Source organism: Zonotrichia albicollis, chromosome 2 (genome assembly GCF_047830755.1).
Source record: "Zonotrichia albicollis isolate bZonAlb1 chromosome 2, bZonAlb1.hap1, whole genome shotgun sequence".
NCBI classification, from domain to species: Eukaryota; Metazoa; Chordata; class Aves; order Passeriformes; family Passerellidae; genus Zonotrichia; species Zonotrichia albicollis.
Genome location: NC_133820.1, coordinates 99,084,559 through 99,100,268, shown reverse-complemented (window position 1 = coordinate 99,100,268; position 15,710 = coordinate 99,084,559). Strand labels below are relative to the sequence as shown.

The 15,710-nt window shown below is 41.2% G+C and overlaps 1 protein-coding gene across 2 annotated transcripts in view; it reads left to right on the top strand.

The window, feature by feature from the left end:
* The window catches only part of AFF3 (ALF transcription elongation factor 3), a 325,784-nt gene that overhangs the window by 220,853 nt on the left and 89,221 nt on the right, over positions 1–15,710 (top strand). For both annotated transcript variants that reach the window (XM_074535783.1, XM_074535782.1), the window contains exon 8: positions 8,894–8,945. In XM_074535783.1, coding sequence (XP_074391884.1) covers positions 8,894–8,945 — 52 coding nt within the window. The remainder of the gene's footprint in view (positions 1–8,893; positions 8,946–15,710) is intronic.

Here is a 15,710-nt window from a genome sequence, read left to right as displayed (position 1 = left end):
TTCTCCATCTAGTCAAATAAACTGCTAAATTCAGTGTGTATGCTATGGAACTTCATCCAAAACTCTACTGTCTCCTTCCTGACAGGGCTGACAGAGAGTATAATCACTTGTATTGTCCAGAGTACTGTTTACATAAAGGAGCAATAAATACCTGTTGAAATTTTTACTGGAGGCCTCCCAGATGGATGGTTCATTTATTATTACAGACAGGGTTTCATTTACTTAGTTATTAAAAAAAGCAGGCCGCTACAGCCCATTTATAACTATATTAAAACTAAATGAAGCTATAAGTATTGCAGACGGGACTGAGTAAAATACATTTAGTGACTTTCCAGGAAATGGCTAGGCAAAGTATTTGAAAGGAAATGCTGAAAACTTCAGGGGTCCTGGTGTGTCTTTCACAGATGTGCTTCTACTGGCTGGAGCTGCAGAGGGAATGGAGGAGGTATAGTTCCCATATGTTCCTGTGCCATTCATATATTCTGCAATAGCCTCTCTGTATCAGCCAGTCAGCCATGAGCCTTTGGGAATTGTTCCTTTCCTCCTCTAGCCTTTCTTGACATGGAAAATTCCAGCTCAGGATGTCCAACAAATTTCTTCTTTATCCCAGAGACAAAATATCAACTGAATATTGACTTCAGTTATAAGAGGGGATGAAGGTGCTCCATTGGCATCAATCTGTAAAGGAAAGGCAGATTAATCAGGTGGATTGCAGAGGTCTTAGTTTGGAAGGTATCACCAGAGGTCCCCACAAACAGCTTTGAAAGTGGAGTAAAGATTGTAGATGGTCTTTGTGGCACTTTTCTAGCACTGATGACATTTTACCAGACATTCTCACCCCTCCTTTGCATAAAGATAAATTGGTCAGTGGATGGGAAGCACATGATTGCCTGTGAACCAGACCATGATTTTATTATGTCCAAGCTAGAAAAATAAAGGACAGTCCCAATAAGGAAAGGTAGGTGTCCCAAAGCATAAGAAATTTTTGACTGTAAATTGATGGGGTAGAAAAGCCTAGAAACAAGGCAGCATGAAATTTTTAAAGCAGAGTTTGTTAGGTTAGCAAAAGGCTGCATTTCCACAATCAAGACAAAAACCAACAAAAAGCTAGTTCTGCATCAGTGGTCAAGTAAAAGTAGTAATTAGAAAGAAAAAGCAATTTGTGCAATAGACTTGAAATTTAAAATATATGTAATATGATTACATATGCATGCAATATAACAGTCTAAAAAGAAAATGAAAAATACTGACTATGGATAAACGAAAGGGATGATACTAGACAAAAGCTCAAGGACAATGAGAATATGGTGTTTCTTAAGGTACATGAAAAACAACAATAATAAAGAAATTCTGGCAATAGCCCCTCATTAACTGGAAGTATTAAAGCTGTAATAATGTTAGAGTCAATAAATATTTTTTTACATGAGAAAAAGCAGGTTTGCCTATTAGACAGGAAGCTGAACAGTGTCTAGAGACAATAAGTTATTTAAAATCAGCTACCCTAGAGAGAAGTATCTGTATGCCTCAGATCCTCCATGTCACCAAACAGACACTGGCTGGAACACCACTGGCCAGCAAAATCTGAGGGTCATTCATGATGTACCTTGAAATGTGGGGTAAACCTCACCCTCATGAGGACTCCAGCATAAGGACAGATGCTTGTACTGCTGGGGATTAGGCAGTCAAGAGATCATTTGTAAGGAAATAATCACTGAGTACAAAATCAGATGCTGCACATTCAGCTCAGAGACTTGGCAGTGGCAGCTCTGTCTCAGACACATTAAATTCCCCAAGATTTCTGCCACAATGGCTGACACATAGGCAGTGCTGCAGTTCATGCACTCTTACTTCATTTCACATTTGAAATGAGTATTTTTTAGGTGGCAGCATCAGCAATGCTCAGAAATCAGAGGGAGAGCATTAGTTAATAACTGCTAATCACACACAGAGAAGCTTTGGGGGCTGCAGGGGCAGGGAGGCAAGAAACAGATCAGAAAATTGCAAGAAGCACATTCAAAACTCTTATTCCTCAAATGTACTTCCTCCTGTCACACAGAGCATGATTAGCCATAAAACTTTGGGAAGCCCTCAGACTGATTGGACTACTTAGGGGTGAGCTGCTGATATGTTGCTCATCACTTTTCCCTTCTTCTGAGTATTTGTGCATTTTTTGGTGCCTTTCTTGCTCGGGGAGCAGCCTCACAGTTTCCTTGCTTTCCTCAATCTCTCTCATTTTTCAGGAGGTACTCTGGGTCCTTCTGCCCAAACATCATTCTCAGAAAGTGCTGTGGTCTGTGGGGCACTTTTTCACCACCCTGCCAAAGACTTAAAAAATCCAGGGTATGATTCAATTGCATTTGTTGTCCCTTTTTTTATAGGGGAAAAACATCACCAGGGCAAACACAGCCGCTCACAGGGGCAGCTGCTGCAGAAGAAACCTTTTTTCAGCTTCTGCTCATAGGAGAGAGTGATGGCTGTATCCCTTGGAGAGGACTGCCTTGCATTTCTAATGAGACCATCAGTGTAATGGGAATTTAGCAGAATATTTAGCTGGTCTAAATGGTTTTGAAGAGCAGTGCAGACCAGCCTAGATGGATTCAAGCAAAGGACAGAAAACTTTTCCTTCAGAGTATCTATTTTTTTATTGAAATTGCTAATTCTATTTCTATAGACTGAGTCCGTTTTTCAGGCATTTAAATTCTGCGCTCTGGAATTAAATCTCACATTGATATATAGGCTTCATTCCAGCATTAAGTACATTAATATTTTACCAGCCTGATTTTACTGGCTTTCTCCTTCTGTTTTTAATTAGATTTGATGGTATTCTATATAATCATGTTTTCCTGCATGTTTCCGTGCAGCAGAACTTGCACAAACTGTTTGTCAGGGGATTTTAACAACTTAAACATCATATATTCAAAGTGAATTTTAGATGCTGCAAGAAGTGCTTGCAGAGGTCTTACAATCCTGCTGAAAGCTCTGTTACAGCACTTATAAAATATCCTCTTGATCTCATTGCTTACCTTAATCCATAAGCTTTTGAGTTTATTTTATATAAAACAAAAATAAATACTACACTTTTCAGATAATACAAATGCATGAGCTTTTCCAAAGTGAAACATTTGCATCAGTTATAGCACTAGAGTGAAAAATAATTTCAGCAATCAGAATCTAATTAATTAAAAATTACTACTGTATAAAAGCAGCCACTCCTATATTTAGGATTAGTAAACAAAGCTGTTTGAAATACCTGTTTTGGCTGTAGGTAAGTAGTGAATATAACTGCCCATCTGTTATGTGCAAGTAACCAAGGTTATAGCAACAACATTAGTTTCCTTTCTCTCTCTCTCTCTCTCTTTTTTTTTTCTTTTTTTTTTTTAAGAAAGGAAACATGTTCATCTGTTTCTTATGAATTCTCTGTACTTCTTACCAGGCATATTTTTCCTAGCATTTCTCTTTTAGAAAGCAATGGAAGACAGCCAGAAACTGAAGGTACATTTGTCTTATTGGAGCTTAAGTCATATTATGTACGTGAGCACTCCTAGCTGAAACAATCCCAGTAACATAAGGGCACAGTCTGGGTAGGAACATCAGATTCCCACCTGGCATTCTCTCTCATTTTTCTGGGGACAAGAATTAAAGGTGTTATACTGTGCTGTGCCCCAGGAAGGTTTTGTTTTGCTTTTTTTTATAATGTGAAGGAATACTTTTCTTCTCCTATATCAGTGCATCAGTTGTGACTTAAAACATCTGGGGTCAGTCTGAAAGTCTTCTAGCATACTCCTACTTAGAATAATATCTATTTTCTTTCTGGGTTTCTGGTAATATCAAAACTAATGCCCAGTTCTTGAAAGGTCAGTATGCATTTATGGGAAAGACAATAAAATGCCGGTAAGGTACATTGAAAATACGATAATTTTCCAAAAGCATTCAGAATAAAACATTGTGGTAGCCTAAACTCAGAGCACTTAGTTATTTGATTTTGGTATTTCATTGCAACTCTTTGCTTCAGCCAAAATCAAAGTATTTTTCCACTACCGAAGTTCCTTTCCTACATAGTGGGAAGAAATCATAGAAGTCCATAATGCACATGGTATTCGGACTGATATGCTGCCTAGAATTAAACTGGAACAATACACTTGATCAGATTAACACGTTCCAGAGATATTTTACAGATTGCAAAGACAGCAACTTCTGACTTTATTTAAAGGACAATTGCAATATACATGTATTTATATCCTGTGCTCACAAGCCATTGGCATGTTCTCTCCTAAAGCTTTAGTGTTAATGATTTAATTACTATCAATATTTTTCCCTTCCCTTCTTGATTTTTTTTTTCTGGTCATTATAATGACCAACATTATCATGAAGAAAGACCATATCTTGTATAGTAGCTTAGACCACCAGAGGGACATAGAATTTTGTGTCCCTCATTTGTATAACCTCTCTTGAGATGCCAAAAGGGAGCCTTTCTCTAATCAGAAAAAAAAAGACAAACCACAGAGGAATTTTTTGAGAGTTTTATGCCTCAGTAAGTAATTTGCAGGGGAAAGGAAAGAAACCATTAGGCCAAGGAATGTGAAATTTATCAGTGGTTAAAGTGAAATACAAGGTGTTAGGCCTGCTGCTTCTTTTATGTGCACCAGCAGGTGTGAAGAATAATTCCAGGATTCAGGCATGTCTTCACTGTAAAAGGGAATAGATATCCTCCTAAGTAGGGCTATGCTGGAAGCACGTCAGAGTGGCTCCATACATCAAAAGTGACCACAGATTCTTGGCTGGCTCTTGAGAACGACCTCCTCCAGACACTGCTGCATTGATATCTCCTTCCCCAGCAACTCCTTCTTATCAGAAGGAGAATCATCCAGCTCTGTCAGAAATCTTTGACATAAGGCCTGACTCTACCCTCACACTTAAAACTTGTTGTTACCTGTATGTTAATTCCCAGAGGGGAAACCAGATGTCTTCCTGCTGCTCCCTGCACTCTGGCTGGGCTGAAGGTAACATGTGCTAGGGACTTAGCTTCCCTGCAGTGACAAAGCAGGTAAAAAGGCAGACAAGCAAAACAGCAAAGTTGCGAGTCTCAACTATTCCATTTGAGCAAGGTGGTTCCCTAGCAGCCTGTGATGAACTCCCATCCCAAATCCCCTGTGATTTTGATCACAAGCAAGCCCTGGCCCTTTGGCATGTTGAGATGAGCAAGAGTCCCAGAGGTCTCTCTGCAGTGCAGCACAAGGCTACCCCAGCCCCAGTGTCCTTCTGAACCAGTGCAGTGAGTAACCCTCAGATTAAAACAGGACAGGGTTTCTAAAGAGCTGCAGGAGATTTGGGCACACAGTCACGTTGATGTTGGCAGATGTTGTACATCAGTGCCCTCCAGACCACTCTGTATTTTCCTCTTCACATAAGTAAGCCTGCAGAGCCCCTCCTTTTCCCCTGTAACTGAATGGCCCATCACCCCAGGCTGCGACCCCTTGTTCCTGGAGAATGAAACCAGCTGGCTTGCGGAGGCATTTCCCAATATCCCAAAGCCATCCTCCTCTCCTTTCATTGTGGCTCTACCTGTCACATTCTTTGTAGAGAAAGCAGCAAATGCCTTAATGAGAGAGCAGTGAGCGCTCCTGCCTGAGCCCACCCCTCACTGCCTCCACAACCTCACTGAGATTTCACTAAAATGTATAATTAGGTTCTGCAAAGTGACTTCCTGGCCATATGTGCCCTTTTCAAGTGCAGAAGCCCTAAGTGGTGCTGTGTGTTTTTCGGAGCTGCTTTGAGTACCACTTCATGTTTCTGGCTTTTCTTTACAAGGTTGTATTTACTTACCTCTTTACCAGTGCCCAAATACATCAAAGCCAGGTTGATTTTAAAAACCTGAAAGCCCATGCATGATGTCACTTACTGGTGTAAGTGTAAAGTGTAAAGTGTAAAGAAAAAAGTGTAAAGGCTGTGTTTGCACATGAGCTTGTCTGTACTTGTCCCTCCATCCTTATACTAAGTTTGCCAGACTATGTAAAGAAATGCCATCCCAAACAAGGGTTGTTTTAAACATGGTCTGAAGTGCTCTGCTAACACAGGGTGTACCAAAGCTCATTCTGTGCTGAATTTGTGTCAAAGTGCTTTTGAGATAAATTACAATTTAATGTAACACCTCTTGTGAGCTTAGAGTGTTTTACTTCTCTTCTGTTCTCACTCTCTTCAAGCGGGGTCTTCAAGTGGTCCAGTTGTGGAATTTTTCTTTCAACCACCATTGTTTTCAGGATGGAAATGAGCTGTTAAGGAGAAACATTCCTCAAAAACATCCATACTTAAAATCGATATACCATTAAAATGGAATCCCTGTAACATAAACGTCCCCTCCTCAGCCCAAGCCAGGTGACAGTGTCCTGCTCTGGCTGTGGCTTTGTGGATGAGGGCTGAGGGCCTCACCTGAGAGTGAAAGCTGTCTGGGAGCCAGTGAAGACTTTCAGGCGCAGAGGTTATACCTGCACAGCTCCTGCTTTACAAGGTAGACCTGTACTGGCAACGTGATACAGCCTTGTATCAGCCAGATCCCTCTCTTAGGGGGCAAAAAGCAAGCAAGCAAGCATTTTATGATGACCTGGTTATTTTTCCTAACCCCAGTGCTAGGAGCATGTTTGTAGTCTGATGATAGTTCCAAAAGGGGCTGTGAGCCCCAGGCAGGCAGTGTTTTTCTTGGAAAGCAGCACTCCTGAAATGAAAAACAGACAGGGAAAATAAAGATGGTCTAAGATGTACAAGCAAGGAGAGTTTGAAGGATCAGTGCTGCTGTTTGTTATTCCTTTTGTGTGGATGATACTGGATTGTAGTCCTTGTCTCACACCACCACACAGCCTGAAGGCTTTTAAATATCCTAGCTGCTTGTAATGACAAGCTCACAAAAACACTTTTTTATATGTTAATACAAAAATCCAGGACACTGATAAATACACAGAGGTATCTAGAATGTTTTATTATATGCTTTTGATTTTTCAGCTTCCATTTAGGAGAAGAACTAAACTGCTAAACCTAAAGTAAATGTACTTAACTACCACATCACTAGCAGAAATTCATGCACTCAAGGAAGAGCAGGAAGTGACACCCTGGGAGTTCTCCTTTTCACACAAGCATACCACTTTCTGGTTAAATCACTATCAGTGCAGATTTCATCACATAGGTGCCAAATCCCAGATCTGAGCTTTCTATTTTCATGCACTGCTTTCTGAGGAATGGCCTTAGCAGATCCAATTAAAAGCATGAGCAATTATAAGATTTTTTGGATCCCTGTAAGTGAAGAGATCCAAGGCCAGTATGGATCTTGTGGTGTTTACAGGAAGTTTTGCCTCTCTGACATGGTTTGTGTCCTAGGACCTGTATCCTGTGTCATCATACCTGTCCTCTTTGCCCACTTCTCAACAGGACTTGCTAGCTGGGTCAGTGTCTGCATTGATATGTCCATCAAAGGTTTGCTGATTTGGGAGATGGCAGAGAGAGCTTCTTCCTGGCAATGGACATACTTTGAGATAAAACATAGGCAAGTCCTGATGGGAGACTGTCAAGTCCCTCCAGCTCAATGAGTGTCCTGTATGCTCAAGGTGTCTGCACTGCCAAGACATTTTGCTGAGTTTGATACGCTGATTTTACAGAGGAGAAACGTTGGCACAAGTAGAAGGAAATGTGGGGGGAAAAAGCAAGAGGAGAATCTTTAAGAGATGAACTAGCAAGAATTTGTGCTGCAGCCCCCAGCCCTGTTCTCACCCACCTCCATTCCCCGAGAGGCGCCGTGGGGAGAGGGGGGGCAGCTGTGGCAGCAGCAGCAGGCTGGGGCTGCGCGCACACAAGGAGCTGAGGAGGGTGTGCTGGGCTCTGGGCTCTGTTCAGCCACGGCACACCGTGCAGCCCATGGAGGAGTCATGCTCTGCAGGCACGCTCCTGGAAGATCTAGGCACAAGTACAAGGAGGTGGTTTGAAATTACTACATATGTCTTCTTGCAATACTTACACTCCAGGGACCACCCACGGCACAGGATGTGTTTGAATTGCTCACCAAGCTTTCTTCTGGAGCTGAGATGAAATTACAGATTCTTTTTTTCCCAGAGTGCAAGAAAAATTAGCAACTTTCTGAATTATTACTATTATTACCGAGGCACATTTTAAAAATAGGTCCTATTCTCTAAGACTTTTCAAGCACTGGGGGAAATCTTTAACTCCTGGTTACTTAATCTTAGATTGCAAAAAAAAATGTATGGAGATAAAACCAGATTCCTCTTCTTTGTGAACCAGTTTAATCAAGTTGGGGAAAGTATATGGGAAGGCAGGATGAAACCCTCATTAGAAAAGATGCATTATTTTCTATATTTACATGACAGTGAAATCCTGTGGATACTCTTGTGCACTAAGAAAATATATTTTAATTTTAATTGTTTCAGTCAATGTCAGTTTTACAACAAGCATGCAATAAAGAAAAAGTGGCCTTTGGGATACACCACTGAACCTTATTTTGTGCTGCAGTATTGCCAATGTAAACATCTACTTCTGTTTTGTATGCTCAAAGCCAAATGGACAAAAATTTTCTCTCAGGGAAAGTACTGACCTGTCAGCATCAAAAATATTCTTTTTAGAATATAAAATTGTTTGTCAGTGATTGTAATAACAAGAATCTTTGCAAAATCCATTATTATTCAAACAAACATTTTCTTTTAAGCAGCAATAGTAGGAAATTAATTAAAAAGTTAGTTGATAGCAACTGGATAAGATACAGTGTCACAGCTACAAAGTTCCTGGGATAAAATATATTTTCTTTCTATTTACATTATTAAATATTTACGGTGGCTCTGAGAAAATATCCAGTCTAAAGCATTTTGATAGGTTACAATTTATTCTGCTTGCTTTCCAGAATGCTAGAAGATGACCTCAAGTTAAGCAGTGATGAAGAGGAGAATGACCAGGTAAGAATCAGACAAGTAACATGTCACTTGAAGCATGTTTCATGTCGAGACTGAGCTACTGCAAATATTTTGCTAATGCTTTTTCTAAACATACAGAAAGGTTATCAAAATACATGGCAGTACTGTAAGTGGAGTAACAGATGTTACTGCTCAGAGCCAGCCTGCGTGTGCTAACTGCTGGATTGGTGGGGAACAGCGCTCTTGATTTATTACCTTGATGCGACCCAGAAGGTTTTTGTATCAGCTTCCTTCTGATTTGAATTTGTTTTGTTTTAAAGAGTGGCCAAGGAGGGGAGAAACAGGAATTCTGGATTAAGGGTTCAGGCCAACTTTGCAACCATGAGCTGGCCCTGGGGATTAGCAGCTGGGCTGCTTATCTCTTACCTGCCTCCAGCATCCCCCCAGCCCTGGCCTCTCCTCTGAGCATTTCTGGTCCTGACTCTGCGTGGCCCATGCCTGCTAAGAAAGCTAAAGAAAACTGAGAAAAAGCCTTGGCTGTGCATTTGTTTCACTCTGTAACACAGTGATTACAGTAACTGTGTTTCAAACACCCCAAACTACCTGCCTGGCAGCAGATACACCATCCAATATTCTCCATATGTCAGGGGAGCTGGGTTTTGTTGGCTGTAGGGAGTGTCTCCCAATTTTTCCTTAAAATATTGCTGTGTTTTGTCTAAATCATTAAGGATTCATTTGAACTGGGCTGGAGCTTGACTTTCCCATGACCAGCTGAGTGCCTTGTTGCCAGGCAGTGCTATGCTCTGCTCCTCTCAGTATCCTGGCATGGATGATTTGGTTGGGAGTGAGAGGCCAAGACTCCCTTCCCTTCCTTCTTTCCCTAAAATGCACAACCCATGCCTTCACCAGGGTATATGAGGGCAGTACTGCTCCTGGTTGCATCTCACAGATACAATGTGGTTTTCTGTCCTGGTTTTGGCTGGGATAGAATTAATCTTCTTCTTACTAGCTGGTACAGTGCTGTGGTTTGATTCAGTGTGAGAACAGCATTGATAAGTCCCTGATGTCTCAGTTGTTGCTGAGCTTACCTCAAGTCAAGGACTTTTCAGTGTCTCCTGCTCCAGCAGTGAGCAGATGCACCAAAAGCTGGGGGAGCCTATGGCCAGGAAAGCTGCCCCAAACTGGCCAAAGGGACTTCCTTTCCACAGAACATCATTTCCAGTACATAAACTGGAGGGAGTTTGCTGGGAGGCACCGATCAATGCTTGGGAATGGGCTGGGCATCAGTCAGTGGATGCTGAGCAATCATATTTTGCATCACTTATCCTTCTTTCTTGGAAATAAATTCTTGGAATTTATTTCTCTCCCTTTTTGTTGTCTCCCTTTTCACTGCAATTATAATTCTTACAATATTATTTTTTTTTAATTTTATTTCAATTGTTAAACTGTTCTTGTGTCAACTCACAAACATTTTTTTGTCCCTGCCTCTCCTCCCCATCCCACTGGGGCAGGGGGAGTGAGCAAGCAGATGCATGGTACTGTTGCTGGCTGGGGCAAAGCCATGTGAGCTTCAAATATGATTATTTCAGTCATGGGTAACTGGAGTATCTAGATGGGTAGGCTGGATGGATCTAGACTTCTGAAATTCAGAAACTTATACAGATAATTCTAGGTTCATAGGATAGACATGATTTTCTTTAACTCTTTTTATTAGATGTCTCTATTTTACAATATATTCCACACAACAGGTAAATCAAAACTTTTTTAATATTTATACTAAACCATTGTTTCATCTATTTTGAGCAGAGCTTCTTGGTGTTAAGATGCAGCACATAGATTCTATTATTTACATATTTATTCAATTTCTTTTTGTTTAACATATTTCATCCTGAAACACTTCACATTTAATTACTCTTCCTGCTTGTCTAGATAGTTTAAAATACAGCTCACAGACAGCATAGGACAAAGTAAAGTGAGGGATAGCAGGGATGTCTGAAGAGTAACAAAAGCAGACCAAGGGGCCATGGTGTTGCAGCCAGGGGCTGGCTGATAGGGGAGGCAGGAGCTGCTGGCCAGGAGAGGTGTCCTTCAGGCAGGGACACAGGATCCTGAGTGATGCACGTCAGAGTGAAACAGGCTGGGAGAGCCAGAGAGAAAAATTCTGGTTTGCTTCATAGCAAGCAGAAAAGGACATGTGAAAGTGTTTATTGTGCATAAAGAACATGAGTAGGTTTAGGCAGAGAAGGGATTGTGGAGAAGTCCTGCTGATCTGGCAGGCACACATGGACCTCTGGTTTAGCACTATGACTTGTAATTATTGACATCTTCTCTGTGTTCTGTGCTGTGCCAGGGCTCTGCTCAGTCACCAGGGCTCCAAGATGCAGCTGATACAGGCTGGGTCTGTCACCTCAACGCTTCAGCAAGCTCTGCAGAGCAGGACAGAGCTCACCACCCACACAGCAAAGAGCAGGGCTGAGATCCCATGACTCACTTCTAATCATCACAGGCCCATGCATGAACAGCCTTTGGAAATTACTTATTTATTTGGTCCCCTTTCCTAGTCACAATTTTTTTCCTAACTTGGCTCTACAGACAAAAATCTCCCAGAGGCACAGGCTGGCTCCTGCTGTATGAAATGCTTTGTAGAACCTTAGCTGAGACCTGCAGGTTTGCTTAATGAACAATCCTAAATAAATATACCTGCTAAAAAAACAAAACGCAGCCTTTCTATCCACCTTGCAGGAAATAGACACAAAAAAGAGTAACACAGATTCTCTCTTGCAATAACTGCTCAGATGGACCTGTGTTTAAATGTCAGCAGAACTCGTTTCCTTTTACTTCCTAACTCAGAGACTCTTTAATCTCATATCTCCTGAGCTCAGAAACAGGAAAGAAAAAAAAAAATCAGAGATTAATGGATAGGAACAGTACATGAGAGATTCCCAGATATTCCTCATGTAATAAATTAACCTTTTAGCAGACTCATTAAAGAAGTACAGTTTCTCAAAGAGCTGAAGGTGAGCTGTACATAAGCTAGGAAGTTTTTAATTTTGCTGATTTCTAAATGGGGAAGTTCAGGGGAAAAACTTTGAAAACTTTGGAGGAGATATTGCATTGAAGTCTGAAGTTGTCAAGCAGCAAATGGGAAGTTTCTGAAGTGGTGCAAAGGGGGACAGGTGCTTCTGTGCTCCCAGGGCTGGCATTTGGAGTGCTGTGACCAAACCAAGGAATGTGAGCCATGGATGAGGGAGGCCAAATGCAAGACAGAGGCATGATTAAAAGCTTTGAGACTGCAGTGGGCAAAGCATTCCCAGCCCTTCCCTCAACACCAGCAATTAAGGTATTGAGATTCACAGACACAGGAGAAGCCAAAGAGGCTGGGTTTAAGCTGAGTACGTGTGCACCCACAGTAATTATATTATCCACACATATTAGTCTCGTAATTTTAATTACATAAATGTATTTTTCCTCTTTAATGAGCATAGTTTATCCATTTAAACTGATCGTTTCAATTTTACAGGCAGTGATCATAGGATCTAATATGCAGAGAGAAAATTTCCTGTTGGCATATTTTACACCACATAGATTGAAGAAAATATACTTTTTAATCCTCAATCAATATCTGAAGAGCATGCAATTAGCAGATACCAAGGTAGTTAACATAAATCTGCAAGTTAAAGAGCCAATTCATTCTGATTTATAACACATAGAGTAATAATTTCATCATCATCTCTCCCAGAAAGCATCTGAAGCTTTGTAGCATGAAGATGTCAAAATTGTACTTAAGATTGTTCAGACTACTGAATTGTAGTGGTTATTGCCTTTTGGCTCTTTGAAGTGTGGCACAGCACATGAAACAGTCCCCATTATAATAACCTGCTCTTCTCTGTAGAGGTCACTGGATAACTTAAATCAGTCTTGGGTGAAATATTAAAAGGAGATTGTCAATTGTAATGTGAACAATTCTCTCTTCCCCCCCTCACATGTCCTTTAAAAACATGAACATTTTGTAATAGAAAATAATTCCTTTAAAGGGAGAAAGATCCCTGGCATCATTTGTGCAATTTGTGTCAATCAATAGCCAAATAAATTAGCTGACTGGTACACATACATGGAATAATAATCTAACATATTTTTGCAGCCCAAGTCGGCTTCCTCATATGCGTTTTTTTTGCACAGGATCAGGTTGGTTGCCGCTGAAGTTTTGTGGCTGTGAAAATTTATTACCCACAGAGTCAATCTGCATTCTGGCTGCCAAGTCTGAATAAATAGAGTCATTGTGCTTGTCTGGAATATGTAATCAAAGTTCATCGAGTCAGCTTGACTTTCACATCCCACGAGATTCATAAAAGCCAACACCCTGGTATGTGCTCTTGATTCCTGCCAAAATTTTCTAAAATTGTATAAACAGAAGTTGAAGAAGCGATCAGAACACACTCCCAGGGACATGGCTCTGCACTCTAGCCCTGGCTGATCTCGAAAGGGAAGACACAAGATTTTTCTTTTCAAAGAAAATATAGTATGACTACTCTCCTGTGGCAGCAGGTAACCACAGAGGTTTAAGGTGCCCCCCGCCTTGCAGGGTGCACAGGGAGGCAGCAATCAATCCTCTCAAGTTCCTTCATTTTGCTCATGTGTCCTGCACTGAAGGAGGAGATCAGGCAGCATTTGCCTGCAAGTGGCCACCTTCCTCAAGAGAGGACCAGGGCAGACTGGCCCTGCGGGTGTGAGCGGTGTAAGTGAAACCAGCCCCTCCGCAGGCAAGCCAAGACCAACAGAAAGCCTTGTCATTTCACAGGAGACCTCAGGGGAAGAGCAGCCTCAGAAAGTTCACAGCTTTAGCACAGTAAAACAAAAGGCTTGTCAGCCTCATCTGGCTGGCCACTGGAGCCCCATAGGGTGCTGGAAGCCCACCCAGCCTGGTGCCATCCTGGGCATCTTGGGGTTGCCTCCCCCATGGCAGCCCAGGAACAGTCGGGGTGGGCTGCTGGCCCTGGGGGACTTGTCCATGCTTCAGCATCACTCTGGTCATGGGCAAGCCATAAAAACTGATGCTCATTTGAGTTACCCTAGTAGCTCCCATGGGAACACACCTGCCTACATTTGGTTCCCATCATGTACGCGCTGAGGGTTACCAAGTGCCTTGCTGGAAATGCATCCTTCTGGCAGGACTGTCTGCAGCACAGGCATTATGGACAAGCCAAATCTGTCACAACACTGCAACAGGACAAAAGTCCATCTATGTGCTCAAGGGCAATTGGTGTGGGACTTTTCCCTTTCACTTCTGGATATGGAGTGACAATCAACAAAAAGAAGAAAATCATCCTGAAATGAACAGTCACATATCTACCTTCTCCCCAAAGGAATGATTCTTAGTAGAGTCATTATAAACAGTACTTCTGCATATGAAATGTAATATTTCATCTAATTTGAAGCCATCTGTAATGAATTGTGAAACAAATTGATAAAGGAGCAAAACTTTCTTTCTGTAGACCTCTTAGGAGAAACTGAGCAGAGCCCCAAGGCAGGAATATCTGGAGAGAAAAGTTTTATTGGGCAAATTGCAACACAACACTGCATAGCCCTGTTCATTGTTAGAACCATTTTAGACAGTGCTAATTGTCTTCACATATGCCATGTCCAAATATTTTAACCACATTATGTAATTTTAGTGTTGTATTCCCTTTTATTCATCTTTTCATCAGGCAATATTTGATCCTTGATCAGAAAGGAAAATGAGTGAAAAAAGGAGATGAGAACACTCAGGTCTGGAGAAAAAGCACACAGTCTGCATCATTTCTGCAAATGAATTTCTCAAAAAAAAAAAAAAAAAAAGCCTTGACAAACTTGGAGGGAAATATCTTTCGGATGAGAATTTTTTCATTCCACTGAGCACAGAAAACTTATTTCATGAAGTCTGGCTACACACAAGTCTGACTGCAACCAAAACCACACAAATCAGAGATAAGCAAAAGTGGAAAAAATTAAGTTTTGGGTAAAGGAATGGCTGGAACCTCAGGTGGTTTTTTTACTTAATCCAAGTGCTCTGTTCAGCCCCCTGTCACTATAATGTGAGTATGTTTTCAGACTGGAGGAATAGGCAGTGTAACAGCCTTACTTAACTTGGGTAAGTCCATTATTTCCTGTGTATTAGAGAAGCAATTCTTTTGGTATCCAACTTAACTAGAATCCAGAGTAAGATTTAAGCCAGCTGAGCCAAGGTTTTTTGTGGTTTGCCAGCTCTGATTTTAAAATCTCCGTGACATCTAAATTTGCACTTCCACAAGGCATGACAAGAAGACCGAGATTGCCTCGCTGAAACTGTCAGATGAAACAAAATAAGAGCTCAGTCTTGTCCTGCCAACTTGGCTCACATCACTGCCTATCTTACAAAATCAGATTCTATGGCTGGCAAGCAGGATCAAGCTCTAAATTTGAATGCCACCACTATAAATGACAGTGAAAAAAGTTAAAAACCTGCTCAGATCTTGGACCTGCACAAAATCTGGGGACATTTGAAGATGGCACTTTGATCTGCATGCTTCTTAGTAGCAAAACTCTGAAATAGACAAGAAATTAAATTTAAAGTGTAAGGGCATCTTCCTTGTCTCTTCATGTGGATGCTGTGACTAAGCTAAGTTTTAGCTTGGTAAATCTCCAAAGCCTGCCCTTTTCCACTCATATCACTTTTTTCCAAGACTTCTTTCTGTATCTGACGTAACATTCTTAACCCCATCTTCTTGAAATATTTTCTTAGAACTATTTCCCCTTGTGAAGTAGAATTACTGCATCAACATCTGTTTTGAC